This window comes from Nanorana parkeri, unplaced genomic scaffold (assembly GCF_000935625.1).
Source record: "Nanorana parkeri isolate BGI_ZX_2015 unplaced genomic scaffold, ASM93562v1 scaffold4, whole genome shotgun sequence".
Classification (NCBI taxonomy): Eukaryota; Metazoa; Chordata; class Amphibia; order Anura; family Dicroglossidae; genus Nanorana; species Nanorana parkeri.
This window is the reverse complement of record NW_017306272.1, coordinates 2,328,647-2,349,379: the sequence shown is the minus strand read 5'-3', so window position 1 is coordinate 2,349,379 and position 20,733 is coordinate 2,328,647. Positions and strand designations below refer to the sequence as shown.

At 40.0% G+C, this 20,733-nt stretch overlaps 1 protein-coding gene across 2 annotated transcripts in view; it reads right to left on the bottom strand.

The window, feature by feature from the left end:
* Positions 1-3,796: 3,796 nt before the first annotated feature.
* The window catches only part of ANKRD28 (ankyrin repeat domain 28), a 118,614-nt gene continuing 101,677 nt past the window's right edge, over positions 3,797-20,733 (bottom strand). For both annotated transcript variants that reach the window (XM_018576297.1, XM_018576281.1), the window contains exons 16-27: positions 20,570-20,644; positions 20,060-20,261; positions 18,762-18,849; positions 16,650-16,767; positions 15,646-15,865; positions 13,398-13,485; positions 13,226-13,309; positions 12,192-12,337; positions 9,129-9,211; positions 8,349-8,431; positions 5,390-5,481; positions 3,797-4,533 (exon numbers count right to left, since the gene is read on the bottom strand). In XM_018576297.1, the coding sequence (XP_018431799.1) occupies positions 4,256-4,533; positions 5,390-5,481; positions 8,349-8,431; positions 9,129-9,211; positions 12,192-12,337; positions 13,226-13,309; positions 13,398-13,485; positions 15,646-15,865; positions 16,650-16,767; positions 18,762-18,849; positions 20,060-20,261; positions 20,570-20,644 (1,557 nt within the window). In that variant the 3' untranslated portion in view covers positions 3,797-4,255. The remainder of the gene's footprint in view (positions 4,534-5,389; positions 5,482-8,348; positions 8,432-9,128; positions 9,212-12,191; positions 12,338-13,225; positions 13,310-13,397; positions 13,486-15,645; positions 15,866-16,649; positions 16,768-18,761; positions 18,850-20,059; positions 20,262-20,569; positions 20,645-20,733) is intronic.

Below are 20,733 nucleotides of genomic sequence, written 5' to 3'. Positions count from 1 at the left end.
TATATAAATATATATAAATATATAAAAGGAAAGACCGCTGGCTACTTGGAAACCAAAAAAAGTTTTTTGCACCAACAATTAAGTCTGATCAACAAACTACACTGAAAAACCTAGTATTAAATAATGACATTCACATGGTGTCTCAGCCTAACTGCTCAAGGCTTAGTTTACACTGACTTTAGATTGTGAAACATTAGATCTAACTGTCTGGTGTACACAAATCATTTATAAAGTCTACATGCAGGTTCAGATAGAACCCTCTGCCTCATTATGGCTGGAAGTGTTAATTAAAGATCTACCTGCATTTTTAATCAAGCCCTTAGTAGGCTTAAGTAAGCTCTCACGCACCAATGCTTGCTGAAAGCCTCCTCTTTCCTGAGCTCCATCAGCATGATAGTCAGGCAACTCACATTTTCAGGAGAAGTTCCCAATGGCAGCTGAATTTGTTTCTTCCAAGATACAGCACTTCCAATAAGATCAAACCCTTGCTATAGGCAATGCTCTACATGCCAGGTCTAAAGGAAAATATCTGATAGACAGTTGTGGGTACAACCTAAAACTCCAAGAGTTTGTGGAGAACAGATTCCAAGTTCAAAATCAAGAATGAAAAAAAAAAAGGAGACTGAATCACACTAAGAAAGTGGCGATATTTAAACATTAAGAAAATGCAGGTTTGATGTGGTTTATTGAACTATTTAATGCAAGCCACTGCTGCACATTTAGTGTTGTTCTACTTATAAAAATATCAGCTGCCTGGCTGTGTCTTGGTTCAGTCCTTCTAAAAGGCTTACCCAGATTAAGCATGAAGAGCTGGAAAGCCAGAATGAAGACAAATTCTAAACTCACATATCTGAAGGCAGTGACTGACAAAGTACTCAACACTGGAGCAGAAGGACAGCATGTATTTTGAAAAGGTAAGGTAACCATTGGCAGCCTCCATGCTTCCTCGGTATAGATTTTATCTTCAAGCATGTACATTTATCAGTACCCTTATCTGTAGCCTTGGCACCTGAATGGATGTGGCTTGTAATAAAAAGATTGTAACAATCTCTTGGGAGATGCTGGTTAAAGCCATCTTTCTAGCGGTGCAGGTCAGCTGTCATTAGTGTAGACTGCATCTCTACAAAGAGATCAATGACCTCTGTTGGGTATCCTTCCTCACTCTTCCCACCAAACTAAAGCACAGGACACAGGTGAACTATATATGGATGACGTTTGCCATACATTGGTTTGCTAGAAGACATGCTGGTGTTATTGCCATGTGCATCATATAGTACCATCCAGTATAAAAGGTCATTCAGAAAGTCATTAATACATATACATAGTTTACTCCAGAGACATTGAATTGAGACAAATTGAATTCATGTAAAATTCATACCATACAAATGGACTGACTGTTACAACAATGCCAAGACTGGAGAGAGCTGAAGACCGACTGCACTGCCTTAATCCTTTCGTTCTCCAAAACCTAATTCACATGGGTCTGCTGCTATCCTTAAAAAAAAAACCTTAAAATCGCTTTCTTGAAGACCTTAAAGCACTCTTCAGCTGCAGTCTGGGAATGTTGTGTTAAGATCTGTGTTTAACACTGGTATTGTCAGCGTGAAACTGAAGTACGATTTAAGGGCTAAAAAAACCCCAACAAAAACATAACTCTGCACTTTAGATGAACATGTCCTAAAGTACACAAGCAACTTTTAATATCATTCTAATGAACAATTGAAATAATTGTGACCAATAACTTCACTGAAGTGTTTGCCAGCAAGAGGCTAACTCTACGTAGCTGGGCCCTCAACTCTATGTGACGGAACTAAATTGACAGGTACTCTTTTAAGACAGCAGAGTTTCAGATATCTTTACTACAGTTCACCTGAAATTATTAGTGCAGTTCTTTAAAAAGATTTCTACTACATCTGTACTCCGATTGTTTAGTCTATAACCATTTGGTGGTATTAACCCTTAATCAAGGCTAAATCCGACCCATTGTTAGTGCTATTCCTGAGGATATTTGCCGATATGAGGCGTTAATAGGAAGAATGAGAACCCACTCAAAGCCTGTCCCAGCTGGAAAGATGGTCTTCTGGAAAAATGCTCAAGTTGTAAAAGCAGACCACCACATTCAAATGGCAAACAAAGCAAATTACATCTAGGAAAATCCCAGAAGACAACTAAATCGTAGACTCCTCACTCCTGGGCCACAAACTAGCTCCAGAACAGCTAGCTAAGCCTATTCAGTGATCAGAAAATTACTCCTTCAAATCTGAGGGTGCTCAAGCAGGTGTCTTTATTTTGGACAGATTCCAAGGATTGGTTAATGTTTACCCTACAGATGGGCATTTTAAAACTGAGCCCCCCAACACAATAAGATCATAATTTAGGTAAATAAAGTACTGCTTTGTTCTGTTGAACATCTCGCCATATGATCTATAAATCCTTTCATTCTAAAAATCACCTATCAAATTTGAAAAAGAAATAGCTTTATTACAACAAATATATACATTTCAGTTAATTTGGTCATTTTAGAAAATTTCATACAGAAAAATAAAAATATACACTGCACACACGTGCTCTGAAAGCAGGTAGCCAGTTAGTGTAGGCCTTTCACAGTTATCAGCAACCTGCCAGGCCACATCCATACTACAGTGACATTTATGAAAAAGGCGAACTTCCCATTAGAGACATGGACCATAGTGACAAATATACATGTTTTGCTGTGATAAAGCTATTATTAAAGGTGTTTTCATGACAAATGAAAGCTAGCATTTACATTGGGTAAGTAGGTTAAGCGCCTCGTGTAGGAATCAACAATATTGTTCCCAGTGGATAAACTTTGAATATAGGGAATCTGAACATACTTCCTGTGCAGCAGCCCTCTCAGATCTGCAGATTTAGCATTTTATTGAACCTCAACAGAGGTTGCACTTCCAGACCCAAGGTCATCAGAGAACATTGTTACAGTCAGGCTGCTCATTTATATTAAATGATAGCAGAATACCTTTAAGACTGGAAACGATATAATGACACCTATATAGTGCACCTGAATGGTCAGGATGCAGTGGCAGGTTTTACCTAAAAGGGTGCTGCAAACCATGGTTTAAATTGTGCTCTTCAGTCCTGGTGATGGAAAGGTCAGAAATAACATTTCAGCTTTTTTTTTTGAAACGCCTTAAAATACCAACTATTAAAAAAAAAAAAGTTGGAGTCTACCTGTAACTGAGAAGCTCTAAAGATATGTGGCCTGAGCTAATTGTAAGACTATTAAAATCTAGCCCATGTGATGTTTTCTGTATTCTACACATAGGATTTCCTTGCGTGTAGGTAAAAGGTATTTTTATAAAAATTTATAAGACTTTATAAATCTGGATTACACTTTAATACACACCAAGGCACAGGCTGCCCTTTTCCCCGTGTTCTATAATAGGGGGTAGATCAAAATAAAACAAAAAAACACAGCTACAGAAAATGTGTAGCGATTGAGTCCCAATATTGTATGATCTTTCATGACAGCATGGTGCTAACAAGCAATAATGAAACCGAGTCGAAGTTTTTTCTTTATTATTCCTGCATGGCCACTGGAAGAAAAAAAAATATCAAAGAAAGAAATATTTTGACATTTTTTCAGCATGAACTGAAACAAGACTTAGAACTGAAGATAACTGATTAACGGCTTCCAGTCAATTCAAACCACTTTAAAAAAACAAAAAAAAAACTGCATTATTTGGTCCTTTGGCAAAACGGATGTACACACAATGCCAGATGTACCAAATTAATTTATTGCCATCAAAAACCTTTTTTTTTTTTAAATTTATACAACGTTTACTATAGTGTTTTCTGTACAATGGTTGAAGTTACCCGCTGTCTGGACTGCTAGGCCCTGCCATATAAAAGTTTCTTTCCACAAAGACAATAAAATATTAAATAAAACAGTAATGACTGCTTAAATGGCCTCAACCATCCCGGGCTATGTGTTGTCTGGGAACAGTTCTCATCACAGGCTCCAAACCTCCAGAAGACTAACTGGGGTGTAGAAAGGTTTCTTATCCAACAAAAAGTGGTCAGATTAAAATAAAAGTAAAGTCAAATCATCAGTGTTTACGTTAAAACGGTAAAGAACAAAAAAAAAAAAACCCCACTTTTTCTTATAAACTTGGTAAGTTAACCTACATATTTGTGGCCACCTCGGCAGCACAAAGATGAGAACTTTTTCTGGATGCACAATGAGAATTTATTTAAAATCTGGACTCCCATGGAACCCTCAGTAGGTCTCAGAGTCCGAGTCATTAAGCTCATCTTCTTCTGTGTATGGATAGCCATCTTCCCTGCCGATATTGTTGAAGCTGCAATAGGAACTGTGCTCGCTTCTCACGAGGGGCAATGAGTCAAATGTGACTGTCTTTGAGGGATTGGTGTAGTGGTTTAAAGTCAGAGATGGCATTGTGCTGCATGATGAGACCGGCATCATGGTGGCTAAAATGAGGGCCAGACAGTCAGCAACGTCCTTATTGGGAGCACATGCCAATGCTGGTGTGTAGCCTGCAGTCAGAGAAAGCAAGAATGAATGAAAGAAAAACATTAGCACTTCAACATTACCATTGATCGTTCATCAACACAACCCTCAAAAAAAACCCATTGCCACATAAGATTTTTTCTCTTTGCACTTGTCAGCTAACAGAATCTAAAGAAAATGTACCTTGACTGCAGAAACCATTGCCCCAGTACCCCATGGAAGCTGGTCACATGATCTTAATGCTGCCAGCAAGCTACGTCAAGAAGATTTATTAAGTCAACAGTTCCATCTGAACTCTAGCTATAACTTTCAGAAGATATTGGAGAACGTCTCCAACATGGTGGTCACATGACTAGCTGTTGCGGGGATCACACAGGTACAGCTTCTGCAGTAAAAGATAGTATTTTACAGACTTCGAGATGCGGGGTGGACAGAGTAGCAGGATATTTTCATTTCAATAAAAGTTCAGTAGACACCTCTACATGAAAGCTTCCATCATTTCATCAGACCCCCAAATTATCACTTTGTTTTGCGTGACTGTTACAAGTCTTATATTCACCTGTCCAGGATTCTGCAGATGCATGTAGGATGGCTCACAGGGAACCGCAAAGTCAGCACTGGATTTCTCCCGTACAGACCTGAGTCTTCTAAACATGAGTGAACAAATCACATTCATCCCTATAGCGACGCCATTGAGTAGAATGAATTGAATTTATCCCCACGTGTACAGAAAACTTCGGGACCAGCCAGTATCCAAGCTGACCATAGTAAGTGCAAATACTAAACCGTGTATAACAGGCAGGTCACAGAGTACTGGGATATTCTAAATTAGATTTGATTCCATCTAGAGTGACTTGACATGAAAGAGGGAAAGACACTTACCATTTTCATCTACAGCCAATACACTTGCTCCTTTGCCTAAGAGTTCCTGGACTACAACCGTTAACCCATTCCTAGCAGCCACATGGAGAGGTCTACAAAGAAATGTAAGATTTTAACAATTATTCTTAGACTGCAATGGTACCAAGTTGTATGTCAATCTTTTCTCATCTACAATCTGTACACTGACGCTCACCTGCATGCAGCTCTGTGCATTCTGACAGCTCTTCAATTATGATCAGGAACCAATCAGCGTAGTTCCAGATCATGTGGGCACAATGTCAGCTATGACATGTGATCACACAATTTTGTTTATAAACAAAGCAATGTCAGGGACACCATTTCTTTCTAGGTGCACTTAATGAGCACCTAGAAAGCAACAGGATTTGTAAAATCCCTTTTCTGTTGAGCACGGTAAGCAGGTTTGAATAGAAACTTTGAAGCCTTTCTTCCTCTGGGACAATGGATATTACCTTATGAGAAAGGATCGGTCAGAGTGGCTTGGAGGTCCGCTCATCTCTGAGAAAATGCTGGCAGGAGAAAAAGCGGGAAGGAGGCAGGAACTGAAACTCCAGCTATTAGCCCCTAGATGTTTTGGACCTAGGTGTCCAAAATATCCTAAACCGGGTGGCTGCAAAGGCTAACAGACATCCGCCCACATTGGTAAGTAAGGGTATCGCCTCATTGCGAGGAGGATTTGCTTGCAGGATTAGAGGATTTGGGAGTCTGAAACTTGCAGTGGAACAGAGTTCCAGGTCTGGCCTTGTAGGCCTGGGAGAAGCTTAAGGAACTCTTCTACAGAGGTAGAGGCTCAGAGGTAGAGGATTTCCCAGACCGAGCCTTATCGCTCTTTTGCTGGGGAAGAGGGTGCTTTTTCATCAGATGACCTTGATAAAGTTGTCTAGAGATGCGCCAAAAAACAGGGGAACCCTATCAGAGGGCATATGCAATATGTGTTTCTTGCACGTATGCTCTACAGACCAACATTTGAGCCACAGGGTCCACTAAGGCTACCAACACGAGTGCCAGGTTTTGGAGGACAGAAGGACCACTTGGGATAGAACCAGGATCACTAGACATATCCTTGGACTCAACACCCAGCGTCTGACAGATGGACATGGCAGCAATAAAAGTTGCAGGGCCTGCAATGGAGAATATTGATTGGGAGGAGTTACCACTTTATCTGGATTAGGCCAATCACTATAAAAACTGGCTGGGACTTAAGTGAACTCAGCATAGTAACTTCAGGGACAGCCGACAGACATTTGCAGACTGCAGCAAAGACCAAAATAGTATCCTTAAAAGGAGATCTATGGGGTAAGTGTTTTTCCCCATAGTACTCCTAAGTGTCACGGGAGGACATAAATTAGTGTCCTCCCGTGACCCAAAGCTCAGTATATCGCGAGCTACAGCTTGCTGTATACCGAGATCGCCGCAGCCGGGACGGATCCCGACATTACTGTCGAGATCCACCCAGCTGCGTGATTGACAGCTGGCTCTGCCTATCTAGGACAGAGCCAGCTGTACCCGCCCCCTGTCCCATCCGTTCCTCCAGTCAGCGCTGTAGGACTGTGGAGGAAAAGGCGTGGGAGCACACCTGCGACCCCTGCATTCTGAGTCAGGTAACCTGGCCAAAATTTTTCCCAAAAACTCACACGGTTGCAGGAAATTTCTGCCTGTACATAACAGAGACCTGAGCCAAATCTGAAAGAAGTCTCTGCAAGAGAGGACTCCGTGGACAGTGTGAGGATACTGATGCGGGCTATCAGTGTCAGGTCCTATATGAGGTACACTGCAAGCTACCCCAGAGCTGTGGAGAAGTGGATAATAAGCTGGGAAGGCTGCTAATGTTTTGCTTATGATCAGCCATACTAATAGAATGTAAGGTGAGGATGTTCCCACAATGGGTAGTCACAATTTAAAATGCTTAATTAGGAAGAGTTAATAACCATCCGTGAGAAGGCAGCTGGATCCCACAGGCATAGTGCAGTAGATGCCTGGGAAGTGTGTGTGCACAAAACAGCATGGGGGAGATTTATCAAAAACTGGAGCAGTTGCCTATGGCAACCAATCAGCTTTTCTCTTCAGTTTGTTCAGTTATGATTTGAAAATGAAAAGGAGAAGCTGATTGGTTGCCATGCACAGCTGCTCCAGATTTTGTCTGCTCCAGTTTTGATGAATTCCCTTCAATGTGTTCCAGCACTTAGAGTGTGTCATAGCCATAGTGAGAAGCACACGACAATTCTAAAAAGTTTTGTGGAACCTACAAGTGTGTTGCAGCACACAAACATTAGCCCTGAAGAGGAAGTAGGTTACACTCTGTGGGGGGACAGGGCTCCTTTATCCACAGGGGCAAGCCCTGCTACTCACCAATACTGAGCCATGAGTGCTTCAGTACCACATTACAGTAAACTCTCCATTATCCAGCATTCAAGCAATCAGCACTCTCAAGTGACCGGCAAAAACAAAATCGAGGACTTATGTCCTCAATTTTTTTTCTTGTTGGCGACTTGGATGCACACTAAAAAAAAAAAATTAATTACCATTAGCCCTCAAGCAACCAGAAACAACCGTTATCCGGCACCTACCGATCTCTGTGTGCGCCGGATAACAGCGTTTACTGTATATGGATGAGAGCCTGTGTTAAGCTAATCCATGTCATAGAAGTCCACAGAAGTTCAAAGAGAAACGGATCCTCTAAAATCAATAATGAAAAGCCTAATTGTGTAAGACTGCAGCTTTGACTTTAAAGAGATTTTTCATTTGGGAATTGCATCACACTGCTTGCTTCCACAGTTCTGTTACGGTTTATGACACAGAACATTTCTAAGACCTCAACTAGCAACCAGCCTGCCTCAGTTAGAAAACAACACTGCTAGTCTCCTTTTGATCTTAGCTATCATAAGATTGTGTGCTTCAGGCAGACTGAGCCTATCTTCTGCTGTACTGGTTGACCACTTACGTCTGCAAAGATGAGTTTGTTGAATTGATGAGGTTCCGGTCAGTAATTTGCTCTAGTATTAACAAGGCACTGGTTTCATGACCCTATAAAAGGAGCAAAAAGATTCTAGTAAAACATACTAGGACAAAAAAAAAAAAATGAAAAATTGACATCCAATTCTGAAATGATGTGGCACTGCTAGAAGTACAGACACGTACCTTAAATGTTTTAAAGCAAATTTGGGAATTTCCCATCTCATCTCTGGTACATTATGACACCACGTCCGACTGCCATACATAAAGAATATACTGTATATTTTCAAACTAACGTGTATCAAAGAAAGCTATTCCAGGTGGCCAGTGTTTGGACAGCATTTTTGTTAATGAGACTGCTCCCTTCATGCGATTAGATTCTGTCCCTCGATTAAGTTTTTTCCTTAGTTGATGGAAGTCAAACAAATTTGGAATAATACTATGTACGCTAAAGCAATGTTGTTTTTTTTCTCTTTCAGTCTGTGCAGATTTCACTGAGAACAGATCTAATGATTTACAAATAGGAACTTGTTTTATGTTATCAAATGTACTGCACACCAAGCTTTCCATTTTTTGCAGCCTAAAAAACAAAAAAACTACATTTTTCACTACAGAGAACTGACAAGTGGTTCCTGACAGAAAATGGCCCACCCAGGGTAACACAAACAATCATGGCAATTTTTGTAAGGAATGAAATTAGTGTTTTTATTCCTGCAACTGAAAAAACAATCAGACTATAGAAGGCAAATGCTGCTTCTTAGTGACTTACCTTACTGCATGCCAAATGTAGTGCAGTATTTTTATTGTTATCTTGCAATGTGAGATCAGCTTTAGCACTGCTAACTAACACCTCTGAAAGAAAAAGATTGACAACAGAATGTAATTTTAATGCAACTGACAAAACAAAAAAAAACAAAAAAACACAATACAAGTTATTGCTTATAATTATATATAACTGTGTAAATATGGGGAGTTCCTAGAGCCTGTGTTGTCAGGCTATTGTTTTGCTTCACTCTGCAAAACATATCTATGGAAATGTAATAGCATGAGCGAATTCTGAATGTCAGAAGAGTCTCAAACTGATGTTAAAAGCACACCGCATTTGCCCATCAACAAAAACCCAAAGCCAGTTGTGACCAAAGTGGGAAAAACTCTGCAGGCACAAACACCAAAAACATAAGTGCTCTAATAAAGAAATCACCAAGTACAGTAGCTGCCATGATGATGGATAAAAAAAAAACTATCACAGGCAGGAGCGGTGAAGATCACTGTCAATGGCCCAGTGTCCTCCCTGGCTTACAGACAAGCTTATTAATGCATAATATGAACGTTTTGTAATGTTGTGTTACATCAATATTATTGCACTGAAGTGCCTTGGGAGAGACGGTGGTGGCCACGTCCTTTTTGCACTAGATGTATATGCTCCCTGCCTTCTATATTGTACTGTTTTGTTTATTGTAATTTACAAACTTCCTCAAAATAAACATATTCCGTTAAAAAAAACTCCTATCAATGCAAAAATATGATAAGATAGAGTTTTTGGTGCTCACAAACCTTAATGTACTCATAGCTCCCATCCTGGGGCACAGGAAAGAGAATTAACACTTCCACCCCCTTGACATCCACTCATTACTTTCCCACTCTAGGAGGTTGTACCCAATTCATTATGTCTTGCATTACTAGCTTTTGTAAAGGATGAAATAAGAAAAGATCCACTATACATACAGCTGGAAAGGGGAGTATCCTACATCACTACAATTTTGATATAAACCCCACTACATTTAAAAAAAAAAAAAAAGAGTGAATGGCAGTTATCAATACTATAAAAATATGAAACTCAGAAGTGTTCATTATATTAACACTTTGAATATGCTGCCTTTGACTCAAAGTGGGACTTGTGTGTGCAATAAGGTTTATGAGCTCTAAAAAATAGGATTTTTGTACTCACCGTAAAATCCTTTTCTCTCCGTTCATTGAAGGACACAGGGCAACAGATCCTAGATCCTGAATGGTAGGGTATATCGCCACCTGCAGGAGTAGGACGCTAGGCACATAACAAAAAGACAAGACAGCCTAGGGGCGGCCCCTGCTGGTGGCCCAACCCCTCACTTGCTGACAAGTCTCCAGTAAGTAACAAGCAGTTAGGAGTGCACACCCCATAAAAGAGGGCGGGGCCTGTGTCCTTCAATGAACGGAGAGAAAAGGATTTTACGGTGAGTACAAAAATCCTATTTTCTCTCCCGTTGGGGAGTGAAGCCACCACCGCAGGGAGGTCCTCGCCTCCCGAGAGATCCGAATCTCCCTGTCCAAGGACAGGGGGGACTTGTCCCACTGTACCAGGATGTTCCTGAGAGAAATGTAATCTTTAACATATTTTTGCATTGATGGAGGGGTTTCTTTTGATCCTTCACTTTTGTGATCTAGAAGCCCCTGACAAACTGCATAGCTAGGTCAGTGACCTGAGTTTTTACCACTGCAGTTAGACAATGCACTTTGAAGACCAGCTCTCCCCGCTAACTGGAAATAAAGAAGCACACTGGGGGGAATTTATCAGAACTGGGACAAAATATGGAGCAGATTTGCACTGCAGCCAATCAGCTTCTAGAGATGTTGGTTGGTTGCCATGGGGAACTGTTTCAGATTCTGTTTGCTCCAGTTTTGATAAATTCCCCCCACTGAGTTTATTGCACATTTCACAGATACAGGTACTTATTGCAGTTATATGTAAAAATACATTTTAAATGTACGAATAACTGAATGAAATGTGTTTTTGTTCTGCAGGTTAGCAATACATTTCCACTTTTGCACCCAAACTGGGAGAAAACCTAATTTATATTTGTTACATGTCCCCATCCACACAGCATTACTTAAAGATATTTAATAAATTCTACCTACCCTTTTCCCTATGTAATATTAAATAGGGGGATGGGAAGTTATCATAATTAACCCTGTCTGTACTGTTGGCAGATCTCACTATCAGGTTAAAACCCGGTCTGTCCTAAGAGTTAAAGATCTTGGTTGCTCCATAGTATGTTATAGCAATGTCCCCTGGTTTGTTCCTCATTTTATGCCTGTGATCGCACTTTAAAATTGTTCTCTATAGTTTGCACTCCTATTTATTAACCTAAGAAACGACTAGAAATATTTTGTTAGAATAAAAATTATTTAGGTGTGTTGTGTGGGGTTGGGGTGTTCGCCAAGTTGACTGCAAAAATGTAATGTAATACATTTAAAGTAAGCCTATGATTAAGTAACAACTTCATCCCCAGCAGCAAATACCTACCCTTCCTTCCCTCCCCCACAACTTCAGTCAGCATTGGGAGCTGAAGAAATACCTGGTACTTCTTGGAACGTAGGAGCATGCGACTCCGCTATGTGAAAGCACTGGGCCAATCAGTGTTGTCACACCTTGTGTAAGCTACATCTCCAGCGACTTGTAGCTTACAAAAGGGATTTGCTTTCCACTTCTGGCGACCAAAACAAGGGGATGTGGGTGTAAAACGAAGGAAAGCATAGCCTACAAGCTTACTTTAAAAATTCTAGCCAACAGAGAACAAACCAGTCAGTCAATGAGAATTCTCATCAGGAGAAAGGCATGTAAGCATCTTATTCACATGTTAATCTAGCCTTCTCCCCCTAAAAGTGTTGATTGACTTCTTTCATTTGCCTTGATGCTGCATAGTTAATGTTCAGTCGATTTATCAGAAAGACTAGCATGAAGATTGCATACGTTCTTAGAACAAGTTTCATTAGAAAATTATGAAAGTTAACAAGCGAACATTTCTTTCCAATGACAAATATGTTCACAACAGTGAATCGCGGTCTGCCTTACCTACTGCATTAGTTTGTCCATTTTCAGCAGCCATCATTAGTGGTGTCTTTCCAGAAGAATCCACAGCATTTACCTGGGCGTTATGGCTGAGCAAAAGCTGCAAACATTCAACATGGTCTGTAAAAGCTGCAGCATGAAGGGGCGTCCTGTGAAAATAAGATATAATAGTAAAGGCTTTGAGTGACACTTCTAATATTTCATATGTTTAGACAAACTTACAATGGGCAGGTTTTGCAGACTGCAGGCATAACCAAGTGTGACAGAGCACACTTTATTTTTAATTTCCTTTTTTTTTTTTAGAACTACACTGATGTCAGTACAGAATAATGGTACAGATTTACAAATACAGCAGCAAAGAGAATTCATGCAGTTTTACATAAGCAAACAGATTCAACGCTTTATTTAAAAAATGAAGCTGGACTGGTTGCTAAAGTTAACTTGTGTACTTCTGCACCCGTTTTTGAAATGTAGTGCCAATAAGTGATAACTGTTAAAGTGCATTTAAACCCAAGTGCACAACTAATATATAAAAAAAAAAAGCTTACCTGTCCTTGGATGTGGAGGCTGCATTCGTTTTCTTGTCGTCCCCCCCTTTATTTAGACCTGCTAGTCCTGTCAGTAACATAATTCCTGTTCTAAGGTGACAACACTTGCATACTGTATCTATGAAGAAGCAGCGTTGTCATGCTAAGACAGGACTGCAGAATGCCTAGTCCCTCCTCTTGTTCAAAACATAGGGGGAGGTATTTTATAGTCAACAGAAAAAAAACTGTGAACACTACCTGATAACAGCAAAGAGCAGAGTTACCAGCTCACTGGATTTCTGGCAGAATCAATGGGTATTTGTCGTACTTACTGAACAGATATAACAAAACGCATTTAATGGTATATTTAACAGGCCAAAAGGAAGCAAATACAAGGAGTACATTGTTAGGGTATACATACTTTAATTTTCTTCTAATAAAAGCAAAATATCAGTGTGGCCCACAGACAACAATAAATGTTAAAGCAGTGATTATTCTGTTGGTGTTTACCTTCCTTTTGAGTCCACTGAATTCACAATGCTTGTACCTAATGTGTCTATGAGCATTTCTGCAGCGCCTTCATTGTCATTTATGCTACAGAAAGGACAAGAGAAAGAGGTTATTGCACACATACAGTTATGGATGTATACAAAATACAAACATGTAAAAGGGATGGTCTTACACTGCACAATGCAGAGGACTGAATGAGTTTCCTTCCATTCTTTGAAACACTTCTTGCTCCAACAGCAACTCTACACAGGCATCGTGACCTGTTATAGAACAGCAGGTGTTAACAACAGAAGATTGTAAGTCAAGGGAGCCAAAATACATATCTATAATAGTACTTATAGATTAAGTACTTAATATTAATATACAGTATTTAACATTTTAGAGTCTTTGCCGAATGCACTTAAAGAGACACTGCCGCTATTAAGCCCATCCCCATTGCAAGGTGTACACCCATCCATATCCCTCAACTCCATCCAGCTCTATTGCTGTAACAGAACAGGATTTTCTGGTATAGAGGAGCATATGATCTCACCAGTGGGAACTGAAGAGCCAATCGCCATGACCGAACACAGTCACAAGGTGGGTTAGTGTTGTGCCGGGGACTTTTTTTGTTTTGTATTGTTGTAAACCTTCCCATGTCCACCCTGCTACCAAGGCTGGTTATTAATGTATGCGGTTACCATCTTTTTCTAGTTTGACTATTTTTGATGTGGGGGCACACTACACTGGGGGGTCCCAGCGTGCATTTTTGGTTGCTGGGCATCCATTGCGTCCCTGCACCTTTTGAGGAGTAGGCTGCCTCCAGGTACACCTGCATTTAATTTATGGACTGCATGGATATGCCCCCACTTGGAGACTCATACAAATACAGTTAGGACCACACTTTGCAGAGGTGCCTTGACGGGGCCGTGTGGCTTCTACATATTTTTGGCCAAAGGTTTGTGCAACTAAAACCTCTGCTTTTAACGCATACTGTTGACAGGGCTACTTGTTTTGTTGCAGGTTAGCTGGCAGGTGTGCTGGGGACTTTGTGTTTTGTAGGGTTAGTGTTGTCCACCTATGTTTGCCAATGACACAATTAAAAACTGGAGCTTACCCAGTGTGAAAGCCTGCAGCGGGCAGGCGATGAGGTAACAAGGATGGGTGACAATAACATGCTGGGGAGAAGGTGCGGACTATCAGGAGGAACTGTAAAGGGCTCTTTCACACTAGCCCGCCAAAACTGTTTTAGCGGGTGGGCTAGTGTGGTTTGACCGGTTCAGCGCATCACATTGTTTACTTTTTTTTCTTTTTAAACTATTTAGCATGAACAAAGGGTTCCTTTTCATGTGCTTTCTAGTTTAATTTTAACCACCGTAGTACCGGAGCAATTTTTGCACACACTTAGTACATTCTAGATTTTTGGATCGAAAATTACTTTTAAACCCCAAAGTATATACTTTCTGAAAGCAGAGGCCCAGTAGAATTAAAAAGTGGTAGCTGCATTTTTTTTAATGTCGTACGATATTTGCGCAAATCTTTATTAAATCCATATTTTTAGGGGGGAAAATATATTTTAGTGCACACAAACACAATTTAAATACTTTTTTTGGTAAAATATAAAAAATTTGGTTATTTTAAGTAAACAGATACCAAAGACGTCAAGCGTTAAGACTGCGTGCGCCCATGCAATGGGGAAAAATGCGTGTATATCGGTCCTGTCGTCAAAGGGGGGAAAAAAAAAACACCTGTTCACAGAGGTCAATAGATTAAGCTGAAATTTACACACAAAACTAACTTGATCAGTGCAGTGACTCAATTCTTAATGGACAGCTCATATTTTCAATAAGAGACTCAGCCATCAACTGATAAATGATGTTCACTTAGTAGCAAACCACATACATAAGTTGTAAGTAGAGATGGTCAACTGACCTGCAGAACTGTATACATTAGCGAGTAGTAAATAATGCAAACTTATGATCTGTAAAGGTCCCCCCCAACATTGCATAATGTTTATACCATAAATGCACAACTGCAATCCAGGTTGCTTGTAAAAAATAACAGATACCTATTTTTATTTTTTTTGGGTGGCACCAAAAGCAGCAGTACATTATGCCATGTTGTTGTCCAGCCTAACAAAGTACAGAATGCTGCTGTAATGCTATTCTATTGCATTATAGTGGGGCTCTGTGCAGAACTGCCCACAGCCTCTCACACACAAAGGAGGAGAGCTCTTTGCTAAAATACAAAGCAGGAACGTGCGACTATGCGTAAAAGGAAGAGTCTCTGCAGATAGTGTCGTCACATGTATTGAGGACAAGCAAATTGGCAGGATGAACAGGAATTTCACACTTTTAATAAAATTTTTAAAAAATGTTTACGCAAGTAGTTAGGACATAGAAGAACAAACTACTAGAAATGTCTGAACAGAAACTGCTTACCGTTATAACAAGCCCAGTGAAGAGATGTGTATCCATGATTGTCAGCTATTGCAGGAACAACATCTACAGAGGACGCAGTATGCAAAAGAGTACCTAGAACTCCTATATGTCCACATGCTGCAGCTAAATGTATGGGTGTCCTTCCTCTGCAGTCCCGCAGTAGGAAATTTGCATTGTGTTGTAGCAATGCCTCCACACACTCCTCATGCCCAGTCACTGCCTAGATAAAAGACATAAAAGAAAAAAAAATCAAGACAAAGGGTAAAAACAATGTGAAACTGAATTACAAAAACCAAGTCAAAGATAAATTTGTTGATGCTGATTAATACAAACTAACCAATATGAAAAGCATTGCACATTTTACAAAAACTGTGCACTAGGTTATCCACTTACAGTAAAGTTGTAAATATAAAAATGGCACCTCGTAACAGCATTTCCAAACATGAGCTTGTTTAAAATGTAAAAAATTACAATTGTGATTAATGAGAAATAAAAGCAAACAAAAATAGCTTACGTTATCTTTGTCACTCAAGAAATCATCTTATTTGCTAAACTGTTTTGGATGCAGAAACATCTCTCTCTATATCTATATATATCTCTTTAAATCACAAATTAGCATTTATATATAAAATAATTCAATTCACAATGTCTCCCGAGTAAGGTGAAATTAAGTGCACCCAGTCTTCTAATTTAAATTGAACTCTGTACATGGTAAGGTGATAACAGTACTATTGTATTGTCTTCATACCAAAGGCTAGCTTGCTGTAACAGAACTGCAGTTAAAATTCTCATCTGTATCTCAGCTATATGAAAAACACCATATACTGGCTATAATGGACATATTTAAAGATCATTGATTCTCGTCCATTATCCACTGCTTACTTGACAATCAACTTGCAAGCAATAAAGTTTAACACAGACTTGGGCGCAGGGTGTGCACTGGTGTTCTGTGCAGTTGCAGAAAACCAAAAACAGAAAAAGATTAAAGAATAGCAAAGCCTTACCCCTCGGTGCAGTGCAGTTCTTCCCCATTTATCTTTGGCATCCACATTGGCTCCTTTGTTCAGCAACGAATAAACACACTCTGTATGTCCATTCAGGACAGAGAGCATCAACGGAGTCCTAAGCAATACAAGGCAGAAAGCAGAGGAAGGCATGGGTTTTACTGGAAAGTGAAGCAGTCAGCAGAGCAATATTCCCTTATGGCTGGTATCCAGCTATGCACTTAGGCAGAAACCAGAAGTGCAATGCAGATTTACAACACGGAATGTTCAGCCAGACAGGTCACCAAATGAATACAGTGGGCTATAAAATCAGGGGCATATTCTGAAATTATGCGGAAAGAGCTCAGACTGATTTGGACCTTGAGATATTTTATGTAGGATAAAAATTGAGGCATATTGAAACAGCTCTGCGTAGATAAAATTAATAAAAAAATCAAAGTGAAATATGCTAGATTTACAAAGCAGAATAATAGCCGTATTACTTTAGTGTTCTTTTGGCAAAACGGAGCATATGTTCAGCCAAATCTGTTAGTTCACATTCAAATTGAGTGAGAAAGGTTTTTTAATGCTGTCTGTAGGCCTACTGAGGAGTTGAGGCATGGAAATTAAACTTTTTTTGTAGATTCAGAACCGTTAAAAGGTTTTTGATGTCTGTCTGTGTCCCAATTGAGAGATTCCCCCAGTCTAGTATTCCTCTTCCTTCTACCGCTACTAACACTTCCCCATTCTACTTGCATTGGAACTTATGAAGATAACACATGAAGAAATTAGGATAAAATGGGAAAATAGGAATGTGACAGCTGTCAATCTCTATAAACACATCTCACATTTAACGATTAGGGAATAACCAAGTTCTGCAATCAATCCTTTTCTGACATATGCATTATTGGGTCTATACTGCCTTCCTCCAGTGATCATTGCCATCCTGTTTGGAAAAGGAAAAGATGGACCTAGAGCAAAGTGAACTTTAATCATTTTGCTACAACCTGGGTATACTTTCTATTGTGTCCTCCAATTGAAAAAAGTAAGCCATGTTAAAACAGACCTTTACCCCCTTTCACTATAGATCACATCAGCACGCAGCTCTGCATGCCGATTTAAAATCATCTTACATTCATTAAACAAACGTGTGTTTCATTTACTTACAAATAAAGTTCATCTACTTCTGGCACAAATGTAATGTGCCCAAGTGTTGCATCCGGGGAAGGTTACATCAGCAGAGCATTGCTGGGAAATCTCATCTGTAATGTCATGAGATCTCAGGGAAAGGCATTTTCCTCCCCTGAGATGTGCATGGTCACATGTCCTAGTCACATGTGCCAGAGTTGCAGGAAGTAAAAGGAGAGCTAGTAACCTGCCCTTAGTTAACATGCCCACTGTGAGAAGACTGGGGAGGAAAAGAGAAATACGGTTTTCGAAATCCGAAAAGTTCTAACCCTAAATCTCGCTATCTATTCAAATATCGTCTTTGTGAAAACTCTACACAAGTATTGGTGTTCTATCTCCACTAAGGAATTTGTAGCTCATTTTAAAAACAGCAGGATGGCTAGAAACATGCACATTTATAATGCGCCACTATGTACTTTACAAATGTGCTCTACGTGCCGGCGGTTTCAAGACAATGAAGCACAATAAAAATGAAAAGACGTTTTCTAAAAAAGCCAGGAGAGCTCAGTCATGTGACCGGTCAAAGTCACAAGACTGGCTCTCCTCCAAAAGCATAGCTCTCTGTTCCATTAAGCAGAAATAACCCATCACACCATGGCCTGATTTTTATGAACGGGATGGACGGCGGTGTGCGTAGTGCAGCAGTGTATAAACAAAGAGGATTGCGATATCCGCTCTTCGTTATAAATTACCCCCTAAGTGATGAAGTGACATCGTTACCATGTTTGTGCTTCCACCTATGCTAATTTCACATTTCTGGGGTACTGTGGCTATTTGTCACCATCATCAGGGTACAATTGTATAATTCTTTACTCGTATTGATGGACAAAGATTTGACGTCTATGTATTAGGCTTATTAGAATTCATGGGATGACATAACATTTCACAATTCTGTACAGTAATTTATAGTTATGCCCTTCCTGCAGCAGTAAAGCATGCACTTACTGTCCATTTCCATCATGAATATCCACTGCAGCCTGAATATCCGCATTTCCAATCAGGAGTCTCAAACACTCTGAATGCCCATTGATTGCTAAGGGGGAAGGGGAACAAAAACAAAACAACAACTCATCACTTAAGTACAAATAAGGGAATACAAATTAAGCGTTAACTGCACGCTCTTCAATAAACTAAATATTACCAATTGTTTATATCAAATATTTAAAGGTGATCTCCGGGTTCCCCCTACCACATGCACACACACCCCTGATTGCTGGAATGACAGAAAAATAACCTATATTAAAGTTCCTTTTACTCACTTAAAGCTGCAGTAATGAGACTCTATGGTCACGTGACACTACAGTCACGAGTCTTCTGTTTACAGGAGGTGGGGCTCCTCTTCGAGTGTCCACATATCTGCCTGCATGATGTGGACACTTCCCATTGGTTGCCCAGTGGCAGCATCCACTCGGGGTCCAGAAGTGAAGTTAACGTCAACACAATAGGGACAAGTCGGGCGGGTACATCTGTGGGGCTGGATTAGCAGTCCCCTGCACCCAGAAATGGCACTGGCAAGGACCCAGGCCATGTACTAAGAGTACATCTTGCTTCAAATGTTTTTAAAAAAACCACTGCAGGATGGCCTAGAGACGTGTGAGAAGGGAGTAAAAATTTGCCCAGATAGCAGTGACTGGGATAGTCCGTGCACAACAAAATCTAGAAAGCAGACTGCTTTAAACATAAATGTCTGCAACTCATGTCAGAAGTCTTATCCTAATCTTGCCAGCAAGAATGTAGATGTTTAAGTTGAATCTAAACGTGGCAGCACCATCACAGTAACACAAGTACAGTCAGCACTGTAAACATGTTCTTTAGATTATGTTATTTCTCAAAGTTACTTTAAACTGACCCTGTACTTGGACCACACAGTTAATATTAATGCTTGTCCTCCATACTGATTATAATTACTTTTCCTTCTTTCTTCTACCAATCTGTTTGCCGACAAAAGAAAAGAGAAAACGCTTCAAATCTCTGGATGGAGCTTACATCACGCTAAGGATTCTCTTCCCATCCCCAAGTGACATGGCTGGTACCTGGCAACTAGTTGCAATGTGAGAAGGGAAGAAACTCGCATGCTCCCCCATATCTGGATGTACCAGGTTAATGAGTCATCTCAGGCCACACAGGGCCACAGGGGATTGAAGTGAAGTATATACAAGAATAAGTACACAAACTGAACTTGTTGCTGTGATCTGCATGTGCAAAGCACAGGTTCACTTTTAGCTCCCTGACATCTGCCATACCTGCTGAATGAATAGGAGTCCTTTTCACAACATAGTCCTTTACTAATATTGATGCTCCTTGGTTGATGAGAACATCTACACATTCAACATGTCCTTTGAAAGCAGCCAGGTCCAGAGGAGTCCTTCCAGTGCTGTTCCTGACATCCAAGTCAAGCAAAGATTGTACTAGCACCTCTAATGCTTGGTGGTGCCCATGGTAAGCCTGAAAGAAAAATATACAACTTTTATTGTTAAACATGGCTTGAAAAACCTTGTAAATGTTGAATGCATAACCGGCTGACAGCCAAAAAAAAGGCATTAGCTCGGCATGTAATATTTTGTTATATATGCATACAGAAGGCAGTGTGACAAACTGCCCATTCAGCAAAAAACCTCACAATTTATGAATCTCATTTGGCATGACTGGAGAATTTTGCAATTCTCTACAAATCGGCACAGACATATTCACCAATTGCAAGTGCTTTGTAGATCAATTTCCCTCAGTCTTATGTACAAATTGTTAACCCTTACCGCTAAATGCAATGGACTTATTGGAGCACGGGTATCTGCATCATTCAGCATGTCTGTACCTGATGTTTCCATAAGCTATAATTAAAAAGAAAAAAAATGTAGTCATTTTAAATTTTGTATGCTATAACAACTGTGACTAATACATTGAACTGAACAAATCTTAG